The sequence below is a fragment of the Somniosus microcephalus genome, chromosome 30, assembly GCF_052327205.1.
Source record: "Somniosus microcephalus isolate GS21.2 chromosome 30, FLI_Smic_1.0, whole genome shotgun sequence".
NCBI lineage: Eukaryota > Metazoa > Chordata > Chondrichthyes > Squaliformes > Somniosidae > Somniosus > Somniosus microcephalus.
The window spans coordinates 29,377,519-29,399,398 of NC_141016.1; the positions used below are offsets into that span (position 1 = coordinate 29,377,519).

At 47.6% G+C, this 21,880-nt stretch overlaps 1 protein-coding gene across 2 annotated transcripts in view; it reads right to left on the bottom strand.

Annotated features, from left to right (window-relative positions):
• Positions 1-4,815: 4,815 nt before the first annotated feature.
• The window catches only part of LOC147098071 (inhibitor of nuclear factor kappa-B kinase subunit beta-like), a 40,249-nt gene continuing 23,184 nt past the window's right edge, over positions 4,816-21,880 (bottom strand). For both annotated transcript variants that reach the window (XM_085971306.1, XM_085971305.1), the window contains 4 exons: positions 20,084-20,231; positions 16,209-16,339; positions 6,815-6,914; positions 4,816-5,529 (listed from right to left, as the gene is read on the bottom strand). In XM_085971306.1, the coding sequence (XP_085827432.1) occupies positions 5,497-5,529; positions 6,815-6,914; positions 16,209-16,339; positions 20,084-20,231 (412 nt within the window). In that variant the 3' untranslated portion in view covers positions 4,816-5,496. The remainder of the gene's footprint in view (positions 5,530-6,814; positions 6,915-16,208; positions 16,340-20,083; positions 20,232-21,880) is intronic.

Consider the following 21,880-nt stretch of genomic DNA (forward strand, 5'->3'; position numbering starts at 1 on the left):
AACTATATAAGTCCATAGAAAGAATCGTAGAAAGTTACAGTACGGAAGGAGGCCATTTCGGCCCATCGTGTCCGCACCAGCCAACAAAGAGCTATCCAGCCTAATCCCACTTCCCAGCTCTTGGTCCGTAGCCCTGCAGGTTAGAGCATCCCAAGTGCACATCCAAGTACTTTTAAAACGTGGTTAGGGTTCCTGCCTCTACCACCCTTTCAGGCAGTGAGTTCCAGATCCCCCACAACCCTCTGGGTGAAGACATTTCCCCTCAAATTCCCTCTAAACCTTCCACCAATTACTTTAAATCTGTGCCCCCTGTTTTTTGACCCCTCTGCTAAGGGAAATAGGTCCTTTCTATCCACTTTATCTCGGCTCCTCATAATTTTATACACCTCAATAAGGTCTCCCCTCAGCCTCTGTTCCAAGGAAAACAGACCCAGCCTATCCAGTCTTTCCTCATAGCTAAGATTCTCTACTCCCAGCAACATCCTTGTAAATCTCCTCTGTACCCTCTCTAGTGCAATCACATCTTTCCTGTACTGTGGTGACCAGAACTGCACGGAGTACTCCAACTGAGGCCTAACTGGTGTTTTATACAGTTGAAGCATAACCCCCCTGCTCTTGTATTCTATGCCACGGCTAATAAAGGCAAGCATTCCGTATGCCTTCTTAACCACCTTATCTACCTGGCCTGCTACCTTCAGGGATCCGTGGACATGCACTCCAAGGTCCCTTTGTTCCTCTACACTACTCAGTGTCCTACCATTTAATGTGTATTCCCTTTCCTTGTTAGCCCTCCCCAAATGCATTACCTCACACTTCTCCGGATTGAATTCCCCATCTACCCTATCAACTCCTTTAATCATCTTAAACACCTCAATTAGTTCACCCCGTAATCTGCTATATTCGAGGGAATACAAGCCTAGTCTATACAACCTGTCCTCATAATTTAACCCTTTTAGCCCCGGTATCATTCAGGTGAATCTGCACTGCTCCCCCGCCAAGGACTTAGAAGAGTTAAAGTCTAATGGGGAACTTAAGACAGGAATTCTAACCCTGCTCATGCAACTTTGCCCAGTGCCTTATGCTGAACCTGTCGTTTGGGCTACTATCTTGTAACTCACTCATTCAGTTCCACCTCTGTTCGCTTTTTTGATACTATTCCAGTCGGAATTTGGGTAATTCTATGAGCAATGGACTAGTGTTGTTGCAGTCCCCCAACAACAACTTGCATTTGGATCGTGCCTTTAAATGTAGGGCACTTCAGTGTCTCACCTGGCATCAAGCTCTCCACTCATGAGTAGCAAGGGCCAGTTGTAGACCAAGGGCTGGATTTTCATTCAGCAGTCGGGAAGGAGGCGGGACTACAACTTTCGGGTTTTAGTCCCGCCTCCATCAAGGTCCGACCAATCCACGCGATTTTGCCTTGATTGACCTTGTTGAGCCCGCTGGGCAGGCTCAGCAGGCCAATTAAGGGCCACCCGGCAACAGGTGACGTCACAGACTGAAATTTCATCTGTCAAGATGTGCTGACAGATGAAATATCAGTGTTTCACAGTTGTTTGAAGCTGTCAAACACTGACAGTCTGACTTCTAACCTGAGTCCTTCTCCACAGACTCAGTTAGAACTCTCACCGGCACTGAAAGCTGAAGGCTGTCACTTTTGACAGATCGCAGCCGTTCTGCTTTCTGTGCCGGCTGAGTGATGGACTCCCGAAACCTAGAGGAAGGAAGGCTGTAAAGGTAAGTACAGGTAATTTAAACTTTTTTACACACTTTAGACACACCAAACACACTTACCTTTGCACTTATGCACCCATCACTCACCTGAACACCGACATCTCGACCCCTCCAAGTCCTTCAACCCGACGGCCCGCCTGCTCTAACCTGGCGTGGTTTGGAGCCGTCGGGAATCCCACACGACACCCCTCAAAATAGGGATTAGGCTAAAAACTGCCCGTTAACAGGCTGTTAATTGGCACTAATCCCTTCCCGCCTCGGGTCGGCGGGTCCCAGTGCAGGGCGGGTACCCGCCTCCTTTGAAACTTACATGGAGGCGGGTTTTGGGCGGGATGGTGTCGGGACCCCCGAATTCGGGATTTTTGCCCCCCGCACGCCTAAAAGCCCGCCTCACGGCACACTGAAAATCTAGGTCTAAGGCTTTAGATTGTGGTCACTGCAGCTTCAGTACTTGTACCAGTGTGAATTTTCCACAAACCAGCTATCCGTGTGGCCCCAAGTTGCAGTTTGGTGATGTGCTCATTTGATTTGAGTTGACTGCCCACATTCACACCATGTGGACCTGGCAACTGGTTGGCTGACCTAACCAGCTAATGGGGTATAAATCGAGATCGTGAGCTATTAACAACATTCAGTGCATTTTCCATGACAGTGTATCTTATTGTTTGCTTTGTATACTTGTATTAGAAAAAAAAATATCCCAATCCTTTTGCTGTAGGTGGTAGCGTAAAATGTCTGCTACATAATAACGGTCACTGCAACTCCTGGTATGATGAGCACACGGAGAAAGTGTCCGAGCTGTGATAAGCTGTCTATAAATGCAAGGCTTTCCACCTCTACCAGTACCACAGGGCACTTACTGTGAAATGGTGGTGAGCAGTGAAATCCTTGTCCAGGTAGACCCGGGCTCGGTTGTATTCTCTCATCTCTTTGCTGGAAAGAATATCGTCTACGAACGTGTCATTTTATGCAGTCTCAAGCTGTTCATGTTTAAAGAAGACCTACAGGGGGGAGGGGTCGCCAACCTTCCAAGATTGTCTTAGAGTCTGCAGGAATTGAAGATTAATCTCCCGGACACAGTTGGAGGAAAATCATAGGGGCATTAAAATAACAGGGTTTCTTTTTTCCATTTTCTTTGAACTCTTCTGTTTATTGTAAAAATATTGGAGATGGGAAAAAGGGCTGTTTGACTGACAGTCAAGCATCATCCTATTGGTTCTGAGGAAAAGTCATCGACCGAAACCGTTAACCCTTCCATCCCCTCGCCACAGAAGCTGCCTGACTGGCTCCAACAGTTGCCGTTTTCATTTCAGGATTCCAGCATCCGGAATATTTTGCTTGTGGTTTAACAAAGCGTTTGTTCACTTTCCAGTTGGAGCGGGAAGGCGAGGATGGGTGTGTCAGGTGACCAATGGAAGGACAGTAGGGCTGGGAGGTCATGTGATGAAACCTCCCGGAAACTGTCCATCCACAATGGACATGCAGTCCTGTCACCATACTAGGCAGGCGGGCACTGGGATTGTGGCTTTAGTTACTAAATTCACGTACTTGCTGATAGAAATTTCACTTCCAAATTTAATACTCTCAATAACCAATGCCCCCAAATTATGAGTCACATCAAGTAAGTGGGAAAAATTGTCTTTTAAAATTGACAGGTTTGATGTCTAATTTCTAGGCTCATCACATAAAAAGCAGACTGTGCCATCTAACACCAGGCAGGTAGCATTAAAGGAAGACCAATGCAACCTCTACATTGCCTGTTTGGATCCTGGGAACGTGAGCATTGAACAACAGCTGTGAGCTCTGGTCATTGCTAAACCCACTGTTACATTTTGAATTTTAATCTTTAATATGATTTTTTTCTTTGTTGACCATACCAATATGACTGGGTGGCAAATTCCTTATCTGATTATTGAGACTGAATTGGCTATGGGTGACTCCATAGTTCAGGCAACGGGACAGCATTAGCTGCAGAGGAACAGAATTGGTCTTGTACCATCTCAGGTCTCTCAAACTGATGGCCATCTCTTTAGCTCTACCAGTTACGAGTCTTAACTTACCCATGTTACATGGAGTTCAAAGAAAGAACTTGCATTTATTGTGTTTTAATGTCTTTAGTACATCCCAAAAGCACCAATGAAGTACTTTTGAAGCGTAGTCACTGTTGTAATGTAGGAAACAATTTGAACACAGCAAGCTCCCACAGACAGCAAGGTGATAATGAGAGCGTCTGTTTTTAGTGATGTTGGTTGAGGTATAAATGTTGGCCATGACACCAGGAGAACTCTCTTGCTCCTCTTCGGAATAGTGCCATGGGATCTTTTACATCCACCTGAGAGAGCAGATGGGGCCTCAGTTTAACGTCTCTTTCGAATTACGGCACCTCCAACAGTGCAGCGCTCCCTCAGTAACGCACTGGAGTGCCAGCCTGGATTTTGTGCTCAAGTCTCTGGAGTGGGACTTGACCATGACCTTCTGACTCAGAGATGAGAGTGCTACCCACTGAGCCACAGCTGACACCAATGAGGAAGCCATTGTAAATTTACCTGATGGATCAGTTAAGCATGGTCCCGAGCTGTACAGGTCAGGAAGCTTAAAGTGTGACACCCGATATTGCTGAGCTGGCTGATCTTAGTAGGGGCAACGATAGAGAATGGTTGTAAATTCCCGAGAGGGAGGAAAGAGAGAAAAGGAATCCAGCCACGGTTCCTGCTCCTGATCATTACTCGGTGATGGTAAGCGCACATTCGTGGATCACTAAGGAAAGGATTATGGTCAGCTGAGGTGCTTCCCCTTAGGTCCAAACACTCTGCCAGCATTCGCTGTCTGTGACCACGCAGAAAGAGCAGCCCCTTGGACAAGGTATCAGTAACCTGTGCCCCAGCAAGGTATCAGAGAGCTTTCAGTGTCCAGTAACCTGCACCTCAGCAAGGCATCAGCACCTTCAGGAGAGCTGGGGAACATTGGAAGTGGAACATTGGAAGGGGACTGCTTTTTAGAAAAAATATCACCTGGTTTCATTTGAACTTTGTTTTCCGTGACATCACACATGACAGCAAAACAACACACAGATAGACAGGATGGAGGCTGCACCAAATACAAGGCACTTTTATTTATTTTAAAAATAGCTTTTGCTGAGATCTCTGTGCAAATGATCTACATTGCTCTTTACATCCAGTTAGCCTGCGATTAGGATTTGCACTGCCAGGAACCAGCTCAAACAAAGCAGTTTTGTTTCTTATCTTGATACCTCCTAAGCAGTGAGAAATTAGCTTGAATCAGAAGTCTTCTCCCCTACCAGGAGCCCGAGTCCAGTGTAGCCCTCACCTCCCCCCACGCCCCTCCCCATCAGATGCAAGATGGAGCACTCCACAGCAGATGGTTCAACATCTCAGAGCAACAGGATCTGACCCACAGGTACATCCCCAGCCCTACCCGAGATGGCAAATTGGGAAGTGGGTAAGATTGTTCCTGAGAGCTGAACACTTTCATCCCATATGCATAGAGTCAGATAGAAATTTGAACCAGGGATTGTTGACCATGAAGAGGTTTGGTGGCAGGAGGCAACAATGGCCGATCTTTACCGGGTAAAAGTAGGCAAAGTGCTTTTTTTCCCCAAAAACAAGAGTCGCTGATGCAACCTGCATTCATACTTCCCTCTGCATCACCCAACTGACTTGAAGGTCCTTGTTTATGTAATAAGATATTCACAGCTGATTGAAGAGGAATTTCCACATCTATTATCCAATTCCAGCTGTTTCCTCATTGGCTGGAAAGCCAACTCCAATCCAGTGACTGAAACAAAGAACAAATAGGGATGAATGAGTTGATCTTGCTCATTTTTTTTTTTAGTAATTATTAGTAAATTTTGTGCTATTGAAGTGAGGGATGTCAGTGCTGGGCATGGAACAGCTTTCAATCCAGGCACCAAGTGTTGGCATCAAACAGTCGCAGTTCCAATGGACCTTGGGTTAAATACAAAGTAAAGCTCCCTCTACACTGTCCCATCAAACACTCCCAGGGCAGGTACAGCACGGGTTAGATACAGAGTAAAGTTCCCTCTACACTGTCCCATCAAACACTCCCAGGGTAGGCACAGCACGGGTTGGATACAGAGTAAAGCTCCCTCTACACTGTCCCATCAAACACTCCCAGGGTAGGTACAGCACGGGTTAGATACAGAGTAAAGCTCCCTCTACACTGTCCCCATCAAACACTCCCAGGGTAGGTACAGCACGGGTCAGATACAGAGTAAAGCTCCCTCAACACTGTCCCATCAAACACTCCCAGGGCAGGTACAGCATGGGTCAGATACAGAGTAAAGCTCCCTCTACACTGTCCCATCAAACAGTCCCAGGGCAGGTACAGCACGGGTCAGATACAGAGTAAAGCTCCCTCTACACTGTCCCATCAAACACTCACAGGGCAGGTACAGCACGGGTTAGATACAGAGTAAAGCTCCCTCCACATTGTCCCATCAAATACTCCCAGGGTAGGTACATCATGGGTTAGATACAGAGTAAAGTTCCCTCTACACTGTCCCATCAAACACTCCCAGGACAGGTACAACATGGGTTAGGTACAGAGTAAAGCTCCCTCTACACTGTCCCCATCAAACACTCCCAGGGCAGGTACAACATGGGTTAGGTACAGAGTAAAGCTCCCTCTACACTGTCCCATCAAACACTCCCAGGGCAGGTACAGCACAGGTTAGATACACAGTAAAGCTCCCTCTACACTGTCCCATCAAACAGTCCCAGGACAGGTACAGCACGGGTTAGATACAGAGTAAAGCTCCCTCTGCACTGTCCCATCAAACACTCCCAGGGCAGGTACAGCACTGGTTAGATACAGAGTAAAGCTCCCTCTACACTGTCCCATCAAACAGTCCCAGGGCAGGTACAGCACAGGTTAGATACAGAGTAAAGCTCCCTCTACACTGTCCCATCAAACACTCCCAGGGCAGGTACAGCATGGGTTAGATACAGAGTAAAGCTCCCTGAGAAGAGAAGAAAAATTGGCAAGTGTAAGTGTTGAAAGTAAATAGAAGCCGGGTAAGGTGCTGTAAACTCAACCTCACCTGCAAGGAGTTCTGATGATCCTGAATTGTCTCCTGCATGGCATTTAGAAGCTGGCTGCGGAAGTTCTGACTTTCTTCAATCACCACAAGTGACTCCTCACTGAAGGGAAAAGCAAGGAAACGCTCTTGAAAATCCTTGGATCCAACTCCCACCACCCATCAACCATTTGTCCTTCTCTACCCTTTACCAATAGACCTCCCGAACAAATGTACACGCACCACCCACTGTATACACTCATGCGCCATTCCCACCCACTGTGTGTAAGTCGTGGCTCAGCGAGTAGCATTCTTGCCTCTGAGTCAGAAGGTTGTGAGTTTAAGTTCCACTCCAGAGACTTGACGAATTGGCTGCGCAAATAGAGGTAAACGAATATGATTTGGTTGGGATTACGGAAACGTGGCTCAAGGATGGCCAAGACTGGGAACTCAACATCCAGGGGTATTCGATATTCAGGAAAGATAGGCAAAAAGGAAAGGGAGGTGGGGTAGCATTACTGGTTAAAGAAGGGATTAATACAATTGTAATGAAGGATATTAGCTCTGATGATGTGGAATCTGTATGGGTAGAATTGAGAAATACTAAGGGGAAAAAAACATTAGTGGGAGTGGTATATAGACCTCCAAACAGTAAGGCGGAGGTTGGGGATGGCATTAAAAGGGAAATTAAAGAAGCGTGCAATAAGGGCACAGCAGTCATCATGGGTGACTTTAATCTACATATAGATTGGGCCAACCAAATTAGTAACAATACTGTGGAGGAGGAAATCCTGGAGTGTTTACGGGATGGTTTCCTGGACCAATATGTCGAGGAACCAACCAGAGATCAGGCCATCTTAGACTGGGTATTATGTAACGACAAAGGATTAATTAGCAATCTTGTTGTACGAGGCCCCTTGGGTCTGAGCGATCATAATATGATCGAATTCTTCATTAAGATGGAGAATGAAGTAGTTGACTCAGAGACTAGGGTCCTCAATTTAAATAAAGGAAACTACGATGGTCTGAGGAGCGAGTTGGGTAGGATTGATTGGGGAATGGCACTCAAAGGGTTGATGGTGGATAGGCAATGGCAAACATTCAAAGACCGAATGGATGAGCTACAGAAATTGTTCATCCCAGTTTGGCATAAAAATAAAACAAAAAAGGTGACTCAACCGTGGCTAACAAGGGAAATTAGGGATAGCATAAGATCCAAGGAGACGACATATAAATTGGCCAGAAAAAGCAATAATCCTGAGGATTGGGAGCAGTTTAGGATTCAACAAAGGAGGACAAAGGGATTAATTAAGAAAGGGAAAATAGAATATGAGAGTAAGCTTGCAGGGAACATAAAAACTGACTGTAAAAGCTTTTATAGATATGTGAAGAGAAAAAGATTGGTGAAGTCAAGCGTAGGTCCCTTGCAGTCAGAATCAGGGGAATTTATAATGGGAAACAAAGAAATGGCAGACCAACTAAATTCATACTTTGGTTCTGTCTTCACAAAGGAGGACACAAATAACCTCCCAGAGATGCCGGGGAACATAGGGCCTGATGAAAGGGTGGAACTGAAATAAATCAGTATTTGTAGGGAAATGGTGTTAGGAAAATTGATGGGACTAAAGGCCGATAAATCCCCAGGGCCTGATAATCTACATCCCAGGGTACTTAAGGAAGTGGCCCTAGAGATAGTAGATGCATTGCTGGTCATCTTCCAGAACTCGATAGACTCTGGAACAGTACCCATGGATTGGAGGGTAGCTAAAGTTACCCCACTATTCAAAAAAGGTGGTCGAGAAAAAGCGGGGAATTATAAACCGGTAAGCCTGACATCGGTAGTGGGGAAAATGCTAGAATCTATTATAAAAGATGTAATAGCAGAGCACTTGGAAAGCAGTGACTGGATCGGACAAAGTCAACATGGATTTACAAAAGGTAAATCATGCTTGACTAATCTACTGGAATTTTTTGAGGATGTAACTGGTAAAATAGATAAGGGAGAACCAGTGGATGTGGTGTATTTGGACTTTCAGAAGGCTTTCGATAAGGTCCCACATAAGAGATTAGCGTGCAAAATTAAGGCACATGGGATTGGGGGCAAGGTATTGACTTGGATAGAGAACTGGTTGGCGGACAGAAAGCAAAGAGTTGGAATAAACGGGTCGTTTTCCGAGTGGCAGGCAGTGACTAGTGGGGTACCGCAAGGATCGGTCCTAGGACCCCAGCTGTTCACAATATATATTAATGATCTGGACGAGGGAATTGGATGTAATATCTCCAAGTTTGCAGACGACACAAAGCTGGGTGGGAGGGTAAGCTGTGAGGAGGATGTCGTGAAACTCCAGTACGATTTGGACAGATTGGGTGATTGGGCAGAAACATGGCAAATGCACTATAATGTGGATAAATGTGAGGTTATCCACTTTGGTGGCAAAAACAGGAAGGCAGATTATTATTTGAATGGCAATAGATTGGGAGAAGGGGAAGTGCAAAGAGACCTGGATGTTCTTGTGCACCAGTCGCTGAAGGTAAGCATGCAGGTGCAGCAGGCGGTTAAGGCGGCAAATGGTATGTTGGCCTTCGTAGCAAGAGGGTTCGAGTACAGGAACAAGGATGTCTTGCTACAGTTGTACAGGGCCTTGGTGAGACCGCACCTTGAGTATTGTGTGCAGTTTTGGTCGCCTTACCTAAGGAAGGACGTTCTTGCCATGGAAGGAGTGCAGCGAAGATTCACCAGACTGATACCTGGGATGGCAGGAATGATGTATGAGGAGAGATTGTGTCGATTGGGCTTATACTCACTGGAGTTTAGAAGATTGAGGGGGGATCTCATCGAAACTTATAAAATTCTGCCAGGCCTGGACAGACTAGATGCAGGAAGGATGTTTATGATGGCCGGGGAGTCCAGAACCAGGGGTCATAGTCTAAGGATAAGGGGTAAGCCATTTAGGACTGAAATGAGGAGGAATTTCTTCACCCAGAGAGTGGTGAACCTGTGGAATTCTCTGCCACAGAGGGCGGTGGAGGCCAGTTCATTAAATATATTCAAAAAAGAGTTGGATATATTTCTTAAGGCTAAAGGGATCAAGGGATATGGGGAGAAGGCAGGGACAGGGTCCTGAATTTGGATGATCAGCCATGATCTCATTGAATGGCGGAGCAGGCTCGAGGGGCCGAATGGCCTACTCCTGCTCCTATCTTCTATGTTTCAGCACAAAATTCCAGGCTGATGCTCCACTGCAGTACTGAGGGAGCACTGCACTGTCGGAGGGGCGGTACTGAGGGAGCACTGCACTGTCGGAGGGGCGGTACTGAGGGAGCACTGCACTGTCGGAGGTGCCGTCTTTTGGATGAGGCATTAAACCGAGGCCCTGTCTGCCCTCTCAGGTGGACATAAAAGATCCCATGGCATTATTCCTGGCCAATATTTATCCCTCAATCAACATCACTAAAAATCAGATGTGGTCATTATCACATTGCTGTGTATGTGCACAAATTGGCTGCCACGTTTCCTACATTACAACAATGACTACACTTCAAAACTACTTAACTGGCTATAAAGCGCTTTGGGACATCCTGAGGGTGTGAAAGGCGCTATATAAATGCAAGTCTTTCTTTCTTTCTTTCACTATTCAGACTCATCCTCCATTCCCACCCACTGTTCTCATTCAATCTCCATTCCTATCATCGTTCACACTCCTTCTACAGCAGTGGCTACAGTTTGGGAGGTGGGAGGCTGCTGAACATCCACCGAGGTCACTTCAGATGTCCATGGTGGGCGACTTCGAGGAGCTCTGGGCCTTGTGGGCCGGGGGCAGTCTGGCCCAGCTTGCTGTCTGGGCACCGGTTGAGAGACTGGCGGAGGAGCAAGTGAGCGGTCATTCGGAGAGGGGACAGCAGGTGCCTCTCTCATGGAGCCAGTGCCACTCAGGGGATCGAGTCTCAGCACTCCCGCAGCTCTGCATGAGAACAGCCCCGATCCAGCCTCTCCTTAAGCCTTGTAAACCAGAGAAGGATACAGGACCTCAGAGCCACGATGGCATTAGTCTGAGCTGTGACCAGAGGCTCCATCGAGAGTTGGCAATTGTGCGGAGAGTCGGCGACGGCGCGGAGAGTCGGCGAGAGCGCTCTCCAGAGAGAGTCAGGGTGCGAGCTGAACGCAGAACACTGAGAAAGGCATTCACTGATGTCACTGCAGCGGAGGGAGCGGATTGGTGGGTAACAGCTAATTCATTACATTGTTAGTTTTTTCACTGATGTTGCTAATTCACTTGATGGTAGTTTCCATCGTGTTTTAGATTGATATATCAATTCCAGTGTTTTTAGTTAACTTTTTTACTATTTTAGTATCTCAGTCTTTTAGAGGTCAGTCTCTTCGAGTTTCATAGGTCAATTTCTCAGTATCTTAGACATCAGTGTCTTAGGTTTTTAGAGTTCAGTGTCAAGTGCTTTAGTGGTCAGAGTCTCAGTGATTTGGAGGTCAGTGGATTGACTACCTTGGCAGGCCAGCAGGGTGCCGTTGCATGCGCATCCTGTTCTATGTGGGAACTCCAGGACACTTCATGCGTCCTGGATAACCACATGTGCAGGAAGTGCCGCCAGTTGCTCGTGCTCAAGCTCCAAGTTTCAGAGCTCGAGGAGCGGCTGGAGTCACTGTAGTGCATCTGGGAGTCTGAGAGCTTCCCGGATCGTACGTTCCAGGAGGTGGTCACCCCAATGCCACAGAAGGTGCAGGAGGTGAGGGAAGGGGTGACCCCCAGACAGGGTAGGAGTAAGACACAGGTACTGCAGGAATTCCCCAAGCCAGTGGCGCTCGCCAACCGTTTTTCAGTTTTGAATACCGGGGAGGGGGACGAATCCTTGGAGGAATGCAGTAAGAATCAAACCCCCGGCACCACGGGAGATTTGATTGTGCACAGGGGAAAAAGAAAGAGTAGAAATGCTGTAGTCATAGAGGATTCGACAGTTAGGGGCATAGACAGGCGTTGCTGTAACCGCAAACATGATTTCCCGAATGGTATGTTGCCTCCCTGGTACCAGGGTAAAGGAGATCACCGAGCGGGTGCAGGACATCCTGCGAGTGGAAGGGGAACTGCCAGAAGTCATGGTGCATGTTGGAACCAATGACATAGGTAGGAAAAGTGTTGAGGCCCTTCAGGATTTAAAAAGATTTAAAAATAGGACCTCAAAAGATAGTAATCTCCCAGTGCCATGTGCTAGTGAGTATAGAAACAGAAGATAGTGCAGGTAAATGCATGGCTGGAGAAGTGGTGCAGGAGGGAGGGTTTCTGATTCTTGGGGCACTGGGACTGGTTCTGGTGGAAGGGGCACCTGTACAAAATGGACGGGTTACACCTGAACAGAGCCGGAACCAACGTTCTTGCTGTAAGGTTGTTGGGGAGGGTTTAAACTAATCTTCCAGGGGGGAGGGGGAATCAGGAAATAGCAGAAAGGAGCAGCAATGAGATCAGAGGACAGAGATATAAACAGCAGTAAAATTAGAAATGCACCAAAAATTGCAGGGACCAGATCGAGGAAAACAGCAAAAGTGACGAAGTAGGTTTTGAATTGTATGTACATCAATGTCCACAGTGTAACTAATCAGGTTGGTGAGCTTCAGGCACAAACTACCACCTGGGATTATGATGTGGTTGCATTAACAAAGACATGGCTCAAACAAGGCCAGGAGTGGGTTCTTCTTATTCCTGGTTACCAAGTATTCAGGAATGATCGAGAAGGAAAAAGAGAAGGGGGTGTGGCAGTATTGATTAAGGATGATGTTACAGTTCTAAATAGAAAGGATATACTAGATGATTCTAGGACTGAATCTATTTAGCTTGAGTTGAGGAACAGAGGGTGACCGGTTACATTGTCGGGAGTTTTTTTTTTTTTTTTTAAAAAGAGAGCTCCAAACAGTGAGAAGGAGGTGGATGAGCAAATTTATAGGCAAATTTCAAAGGCGTGTAACAAAAAGTAGTAATATTAGGAGACTTTAATTACCCTAATCTAAGACTGGGAGAAACATAGTGCTGAGGGTAGGGAAGGAGAGGAATTTCTTATATATGTACAGGAGAACTTTCTTGATCAATATGTCGCCAGTCCAACAAGGAAGGAAGCAGTGTTGGATCTGCTTCTGGGAAATGAAGTAAGGCAAGTGGAGGGTGTTACAGTAGGAGATCATCTAGCTAACAGTGACCACAACATACAGGAAACTTTGTGATATCCGGCACCAACGGGACCGGCGTGTTGCCGATCTATCAAAACTGCCGGACATACAAAGTTAATGTTGAAGCATATGGAGGTTTTCATCTCCGTATCTGACAACAAACACTGTTGCTTAGCAACAGCTTCTAAAGAGTCGGCTGCAGCTGCAAGCGTCTCTAGCTGAAGCTGTTGCTATAGCTACAGACCTTGCAGTGCCTGACTGGGAAAAAAAAAGAACGAGAACTAAAAAAACTTATAGAAATCGGCTCCTGATTTTTGCCGTTAGATCGAGTATTCCGGACATACAACCTCCGGATAAACCAAAGTTTCCTGTAATTTGGTTTAGAGTAATTCTGGAAAGAGACCAGGAAATATCAGAGGTAAAAATGCTCACTGGGGAAGAGCTAATTTCAGTGGTTTAAGAAGGGACCTAGCACAGGTAGATTGGAAAAGGCGATCACAGAGTAAAGCAACAACGGAGCAATAGAGGGCGTTCAGGGAAGAGATCGTTCAGGTGCCAACTAGGCATTTTCCTTTGAAGGGAAAAGGTAGAGCATCCAAAGCTAGAGCTCCCTGGATGACAAAGGAGATAAAATTTAAAATAAAACAGAAGAAGGAGGCTTATGACAAATGTCAGGAGCAAGATTCAGTTAATAACCAGGAAGATTATGAAAATTACAGGAGGGAATTAAGGACATAAGAAATAGGAGCAGGAGTGGCCATACGGCCCCTCGAGCCTGCTCCACCATTCAATAAGATCATGGCTGAACTTCTACATCAACTCCACTTTCCCGCCCAATCCCCATAATCCCTTAGTGCCCAAAAATCTATCGATCTCAGTCTTGAATATCCTCATCGACTGAGCACCCACAGCCCTCTGGGGTAGAGAATTCCAAAATTTCACAACGCACGGTGAAAAGATTTCTCATCTCGGTCCTAAATGGCCGACCCCTTATCCTGAGAGTATGACCCCTAGTTCTAGACTCTCCAGCCAGGGGGAAACAACCTCTCAGCATCTACCCTGTCAATCCCTCTAAGACTTTTATACATTTCAATGAGATCACCTCTCATTCTTCTAAACTCCAGAGAGTATCGGCCCATTCTACACAATCTCTCCTCGTAGGACAGCCCTCTCATCCCAGAAATCAATCTAGTGAACCTTCGTTGCACCGCCTCCAAGGCAAGTATATCCTTCCTTAGATAAGGAGACCAAAACTCTGCACAGTACTCCAGGTGTGGTCTCACCAAAGCCCCATATAATTGTAGCAAGACTTCCTCACTCTTATACTGCAACCCCCTTGCAATAAAGGCCAACATACCAGTCCCCTTCCTAACCGCTTGCTGTGCCTGCATGTTAACTCTCTTGATTCGTGTACAAGAACACCTAAATCCCTCTGAATACCAACATTTACTAGTCTCTCACCTTTTAAAAAAATATTCTGCTTTTCCATTCTTCCTACCAAAATGAATAATTTCACACTTCCCCACATTGTACGCCATCTGCCACCTCATTGCCCACTCACCTAACCTGTCTATATCCGTTTGCAGCCTCTTTGTGTCCTCCTCACAGCTTACTTTCTCACCTAGCTTTGTATCATTAGCAATCTTGGATATATTACACTCGGTCCCTTCATCTAAGTCATTGATGTAGATTGTGAATAGCTGAGGCCCCAACACTGATCCTTGTGGCACCCCACTAGTTACAGCCTGCCATCCCGAAAATGTCCCGTTTATTCCTGCTTTGTGTTTTCTGTCCGTTAACCAAATCCTCAATCCATGCAAATATATTACCCCCAATCCCATGAGCCCCAATCTTGTGTAAAAACCTCTCGTGTGGCACCTTATCGAATGCCTTCTGAAAAACCAAATACACCACATCCACTGGTTCCAACTTAACTACCTTGCTAGTTACACCCTCAAAAAACTCTAACAGATTGGACAAACATGATAAAACCATGTTGACTCTGCCTAATCATATTGTGACTTTCCAAGTGCCCTGTTACCACGTCCTTAATAGTAGATTCGAGCATTTTCCCTACTACTGATGTCAGGCTAACTGGCCTGTAGTTCTCTGCTTTCTCTCTCCCTCCTTTATTAAATAGTGGGGTTACATTTGCTACCTTCAAATCCACGGTGACCGTTCTAGAATCTAGGGAATTCTGGAAGATCAAAACCAAGTTGGTTTAAAAAGTGTGTACCATCTACAAGATGCACGACAGTAATCCGCCAAGGCTTCTTCAACAGCACCTCCCAAACCCGCAACCTCTACCACCTAGAAGGACAAGTGCAGCGGGCGCATGGGAACACCACCACCATCTCCAAGTTCCCCTCCAAGTCACACACCATCCTGACTTGGAAATATATCGCCGATCCTTCATCGTCGCTGGGTCAAAATCCTGGAACTCCCTCCCTAACAGCACTGTGGGAGCACCTTCACCACACGGACTGCAGCGGTCCAAGAAGGAGGCTCACCACCACCTTCTCAAGGGCAATGAGGGATGGGCAATAAATGCTGGCCTTGCCAGCGACGCCCACATCCCAGGAACAAATTTTAAAAAAAGCATCTGGGTTACTTGGGATTATAAATAGAGGAATAGAATATAAAAGCAGAGAGATCAGGCTCGAACTTTATAAATCACAGTTAGGCCTCAGCTGGAGTATTGTGGGCAATTCTGGGCCCCACACTTCAGGAAAGATGTAAAGGCCTTAGAAATGGTACAGAGGAGGTTTACCAGGATGTTACCAGGGATGAGGGACTTCAGTTATGAGGAGAGGTTGGAAAAGTTCGGACTGTTCCCCTTGGAACAGAGAAGGTTAAGAGGTGACCGAATCAAGGTTTTCAAGATGATGAGAGGTTTTGATGGAGTAGATCGAGAAAAACTATTCCCTCTGGCGAGTGGGTCAATAACCAGAGGTCAGAGATTCAAAATCATTGGATAAAGATCTCGAGGGGAGAGGAGGAGAAATGTTTTCACCCAGAGTTGTGGGGATCAGGAACGCTCGACCTGAAAAGGTGGAGGAAGCTGATTCCATCAATAATTTTAAAAGGGAGTTGGACGGGTTCTTGAGGATGAGGAACTCACAGGGTTACGGACAGAAAACGGGGGTGTGGGACTAAACACGACTGATCTTTCAAAGAGCCAGCACGGGCCCGACGGGCCGAATGGCCTCCCTCTGTGCTGTAAGTTTCTATAATTCTATGATAACTTACGTATTTCTGGACTTCTCCGAGAGCAGCATGCTGGCCACGACACGGGGAGGAGAGATCGACTGGCTGGGGGCAGACAGGCGGTTGGCACTGACGTTCTCGGGACTTCCACTGACCGGCCCTCGCACTTTACTCTGAAAGGGGTAGAAAGAAAGATCAGCTTCGGCACAGATCCTGCTTTGCGGTGAGTGGACATGGTCATAAAACAGCCGTGAAGCAGTTCCGTATTACATAGGCTGCATGAATACAACGAATACTTCACAAAGCAGCCAGCCTGGAGCGACCCCACAATCAACTGATCAGATCAAAGCTCTGCAGTCCTGCCACATCCAGTCGTGAATGGTGGTGGACCGTTGAACAACTAACGGGAGGAGGAGGCTCCATGAATATCCTGATGCTCAATGATGGTGGAGCCCAGCACGTGAGTGCAAAAGACAAAGCTGAAGCATTTGCAACCATCTTCAGCCAGAAGTGCTGAGTGGATGATCCATATCAGCCTCCTCCTGAGGTCCCCACCACCACAGAAGCCAGTCTTCAGCCAATTCGATTCACTCCACGGCCTTCTGTTGCCTAGGCCCTAAGCTCTGGAATTCCCTGCCTAAACCTGTCCACCTCGCTACCTCTCTTTCCTCCTTTAAGACGCTCTTTAAAACCTACCTCTTCGACCAAGCTTTTGGTCACCTGCCCTAATTTATCCTTATGTGGATCAGTGTCAAATTTTTTGTCTTAAAATACTCCTGTGCAGCACCTTGGGACGTTTTACTACGTTAAAGGCGCTATATAAATACAAGTTGTTGTGATATCAAGAAACGGCTGAGCGCACTGTATACAGCAAAGGCTGTGGGCCCCGACAACATCCCGGCTGTCGTGCTGAAGACTTGTGCTCCAGAACGAGCCGTGCCTCTAGCCAAGCTGTTCCAGTACAGCTATAACACTGGCATCTATCCGACAATGTGGAAAACTGCCCAGGTATGCCCTGTCCACAAAAAGCAGGACAAATCCAACCTGGCCAATTACCGCCCCATCAGTCCACTCTCAATCATCAGCAAAGTGATGGAAGGTTTTGTCGACAGTGCTATAAAGCAGCACTTACTCGCCAATAACCTGCTCACTGATGCCCAGTTGGGGTTCCGCCGGGACCACTCGGCTCCAGACCTCATTACAGCCTTGGTCCAAACATGGACAAAGGAACTGAATTCCAGAGGTGAGTGAGAGTGACTGCCCTTGACATCAAGGCAGCATTTGACCGAGTCTGGCATCAAGGAGCCCCAGTAAAATTGAAGTCAATGGGAATCGGGGGGGAAACTCTGCACTGGCTGGAGTCATACCTAGCACAAAGGAAGATGGTTGTGGTGGTTGAAGGTCAATCATCACAGTCCCAGGACATCGTTGCAGGAGTTCCTCAGGGCAGTGTCGTAGGCCCAACCATCTTCAGTTGCTTCATTAATGACCGTCCCTCCAACATAAGATCAGAAATGGGGATGTTCGCTGATGACTGCACAGTGTTCAGCATCATTCACAACTCCTCAGATAATGAAGCAGTCCATGCCCGCATGCAACAAGACCTGGACGACATTCAGGTTTGGGCTGATAAGTGGCAGGTAACATTCGCGCCACAGAAGTGCCAGGCAATGACTATCTCCAACAAGCGAGCGTCTAACCATTGCCCCTTGACATTCAGTGGCATTACCATCACCAAATCCCCCACCATCAACATCCTGGGGGTCACCATTGACCAGAAACTTAACTGGGCCACCCACATAAATACTGTGGCAACAAGAGCAGGTCAGAGGCTGGATATACTGTGGCGAGTGTCTCACCCCCTGACTCCCCAAAGCCTTTCCACCATCTACAGGGCACAAGTCAGGAGTGTGATGGAATACTCTGCACTTGCCTGGATGAGTGCAGCTCCAACAACACTCAAGAAGCTCGACACCATCCAAGACAAAACAGCCCACTTGATTGGCACCCCATCCACCACCTTAAACATTCACTCCCTCCACCACCGGCGTACCGTGGCTGCAGTGTGTGCCATCTACAAGATGCACTGCAGCAACCTGCCAAGGCTTCTTCGGCAGCACCTCCCAAACCCGCGACCTGTACCACCTAGAAGGACAAGGGCAGCAGGCGCATGGGAACACCACCACCTCCACGTTCCCCTCCAAGTCACACACCATCCTGACTTGGAAGTATATCGCCGTTCCCTCACCATCGCTGGATCAAAATCCTGGAACTCCCTCCCTAACAGCACTGTGGGAGTACCTTCACCACGTGGACTGTAGCGGTTCAAGAAGGCGGCTCACCACCACCTTCTCAAGGGCAATTAGGGATGGGCAATAAATGCTGGCCATGCCAGCGATGACCACATTCCATGAACGAATTTTTAAAAAGAGCAGCCAGCCTGGAGTCTCTACAGGACACTTCAAAATACTCGTCCCGCTTTTATATATTCAAAAAATATTATCTTTAGTAAAGTACGTTTTCAGAGAATGATAAGCACAGGAGGCCATTCAGCCCATCGTGCCTGTGCCAGCTCTTTGAAAGAGCTATTCGATTAGTCCCACTCCTCTTTTCCCAACAGCCCTGAAAATTTTTCCTGTTCAAGTTTTTATCCAATTCCCTTTTGAAAGTTACTATTGAATCTGCTTCAGAAGTTTTGACTTGTGAAAAAACCTGCAGGTCCCGTGAGATTGGGTCCTCTCCCCAGCCCATTAATAATGTCACTAACAGGGAGCGCCCAAGAGCAGCTCCAGTCAATGAAATGCAGGCTGCATATGTGTCAGGGAGCAGGAGCTGGCTCAGAGTCACCCAACAGTGCAGAGACGCGGTGTTTAGAAAGAATCGTCCGTGGGACTTACATCCCGCTATGCCATTTTTATATCGCACCTCAGAACATCCCAAAGTGCTTTACAGCCAATGAAGTACTTTTGAAGTGTCGTCACTGTAGTAATGTAGGAAACGCGGCAGCAAATTTGAGCACTGCATGATCCCACAAACAGCAATGTGAAAATCAACGACCAGATGATCTGTTTTTTAGTGATGTTGGTTGAGAGATAAATATTAGTCAGGACACCAGGGAGAGCTCTCCTGCTCTTCTTCGAAATAGTGCCGTGGGATCTTTTACATCCACCTGAGCGGGCAGATGGGGCCTCGGTTTAACGTCTCATCCGAAAGATGGAACCTCCGACAGCGCAGCACTCCCTCAGTACTGCCCCTCCAAGTGTGGAGCGCTCCCTCAGTACAACCCCTCTGACAGGCAGTATAACTGAGGGCAGTACTCACACAGGCAGTATAACTGGGGGCCAGTACTCACACAGGCAGTATAACTGAGGGCAGTACTCGCACTGGCAGTAAACTGGGGGGAGTACTCACACAGGCAGTATAACTGAGGGCAGGTGCTCACACAGGCAGTATAATGGAGGGCAGTACTCACACAGGCAGTATAACTGGGGGCCAGTACTCACACAGGCAGTATAACTGGGGGCCAGTACTCACACAGGCAGTATAACTGGGGGCCGTACTCACACTGGCAGTATAACTGGGGGCTGTACTCACACTGGCAGTATAACCGGGGGCCAGTACTCACACAGGCAGTATAACTGGGGGGGGGGCAGTGCTCACACAGGCAGTATAACTGGGGGCCATACTCACACTGGCAGTATAACTGGGGGCTGTACTCACACTGGCAGTATAACCGGGGGCCAGTGCTCACACAGGCAGTATAACTGGGGGGGGGGGGGGGGGGCAGTGCTCACACAGGCAGTATAACTGGGGGCCAGTACTCACACAGGCAGTATAACTGGGGTCAGTACTCACACAGGCAGTATAACTGGGGGCCAGTACTCACACAGGCAGTATAACTGAGGGCCAGTACTCACACAGGCAATCTTCAGCAGGTGCCAGAGCTCCTTCTGCCGTTTCTCCTGCAGCTTCATCACCAGTTTCTCATCGTCGCCCATCTGTTGCAGCACCTGCTCCAGCTGTGGCAGCAGATCGATCACCTTCTGCTTACAGGCCAGGGTTTTACTGCACGAGAACACAACACGGCCAGAGATCAGGGGACAGCCCATTCCGTTTACAGCATCCATTCACAACATAATGTTACCATAGAATCATTGAAATTTACGGCACAGAAGGAGGCGGCCATTCGGCCCATCGTGTCCGTGCCGGCCGAGAAAGAGCTCTCCAGCCTAATCCCACTTTCCAGCTCTTGGTCCGTGGCCCTGTAGGTTACAGCACTTCAAGTGCATATCTAAGTACTTTTTAAATGTGATGAGGGTTTCTGCCTCTCCCACCCTTTCAGGCAGTGAGTTCCAGACCCCCACCGCCCTCTGGGTGAAAAAAGTTCTCCTCAACTCCCCTCTAATCCTTCTACCAATTACTTTAAATCTATGCCCCCTGGTTATTGACCTCTCCGTTAAGGGAAATAGGTCCTTCCTATCCACTCTATCCAGGCCCCTCATAATTTTATACACCTCAGTTAAATCTCCCCTCAGCCTCCTCTGTTCCAAAGAAAACAACCCCAGTCTGTCCCATCTCCAGCGCACAGCTGTCCTGTTCACCTATGTGGTCTACAGGTTTTACCAAATCACTACTACTTGACTCTGTTATTGCTGTCCCTTGTTGCCCTCGAGAAGGCGGCTCACCGCCATCGTCCCGAGGGCAACCAGGGAAAGGCAAGATGCCGGCCTTGCCGGCGACACCCACGTCCTGAGAATGAATATAAAAAACGCTCTTCTCATCCACGGTGCTGTCTCTCACTCTGTGCTTTGTTTCACTTCATTTCATTTTCCTAATGTCAGCGGTATTGAAGGTGAAGGATCACAGCATAAAATAGTAGAGAGCATGACGTCAGTGGAGACCAAGCCTGGGTTAGATACAGAGTAAAGCTCCCTCTACACTGTCCCATCAAACACTCCCAGGGCAGGTACAGCACGGATTAGATACAGAGTATAGCTCCCTCTACACTGTCCCATCAAACACTCCCAGGGCAGGTACAGCACGGGTTAGATACAGAGTAAAACTCCCTCTACACTGTCCCATCAAACACTCCCAGGGCAGGTACAGCATGGGTTAGATACAGAGTAAAGCTCCCTCTACACTGTCCCAGCAAACACTCCCAGGGCAGGTATAGCACGGGTTAGATACAGAGTAAAGCTCCTTCTGCACTGTCCCGTCAAACACTCTGGTGCAGGTACAGCATGGGTTAGATACAGAGTAAAGCTCCCTCTACACTGTCCCATCAAACGCTCCCAGGGCAGGTACTGCATGGGTCAGATACAGAGTAAAGCTCCCTCTGCACTGTCCCATCAAACACTGCCAGGGCAGGTACAGCACAGGTTAGATACAGAGTAAAGCTCCCTCTACACTGTCCCATCAAACACTCCCAGGGCAGGTACTGCATGGGTCAGATACAGAGTAAAGCTCCCTCTACACTGTCCCATCAAACACTCTGGTGCAGGTACAGCATGGGTTAGATACAGAGTAAAGCTCCCTCTACACTGTCCCATCAAACACTCTGGTGCAGGTACAGCATGGGTTAGATACAGAGTAAAGCTCCCTCTACACTGTCCCATCAAACACTCCCAGGGCAGGTACAGCATGGGTTAGATACAGAGTAAAGCTCCCTCTACACTGTCCCAGCAAACACTCCCAGGGCAGGTACAGCACGGGTT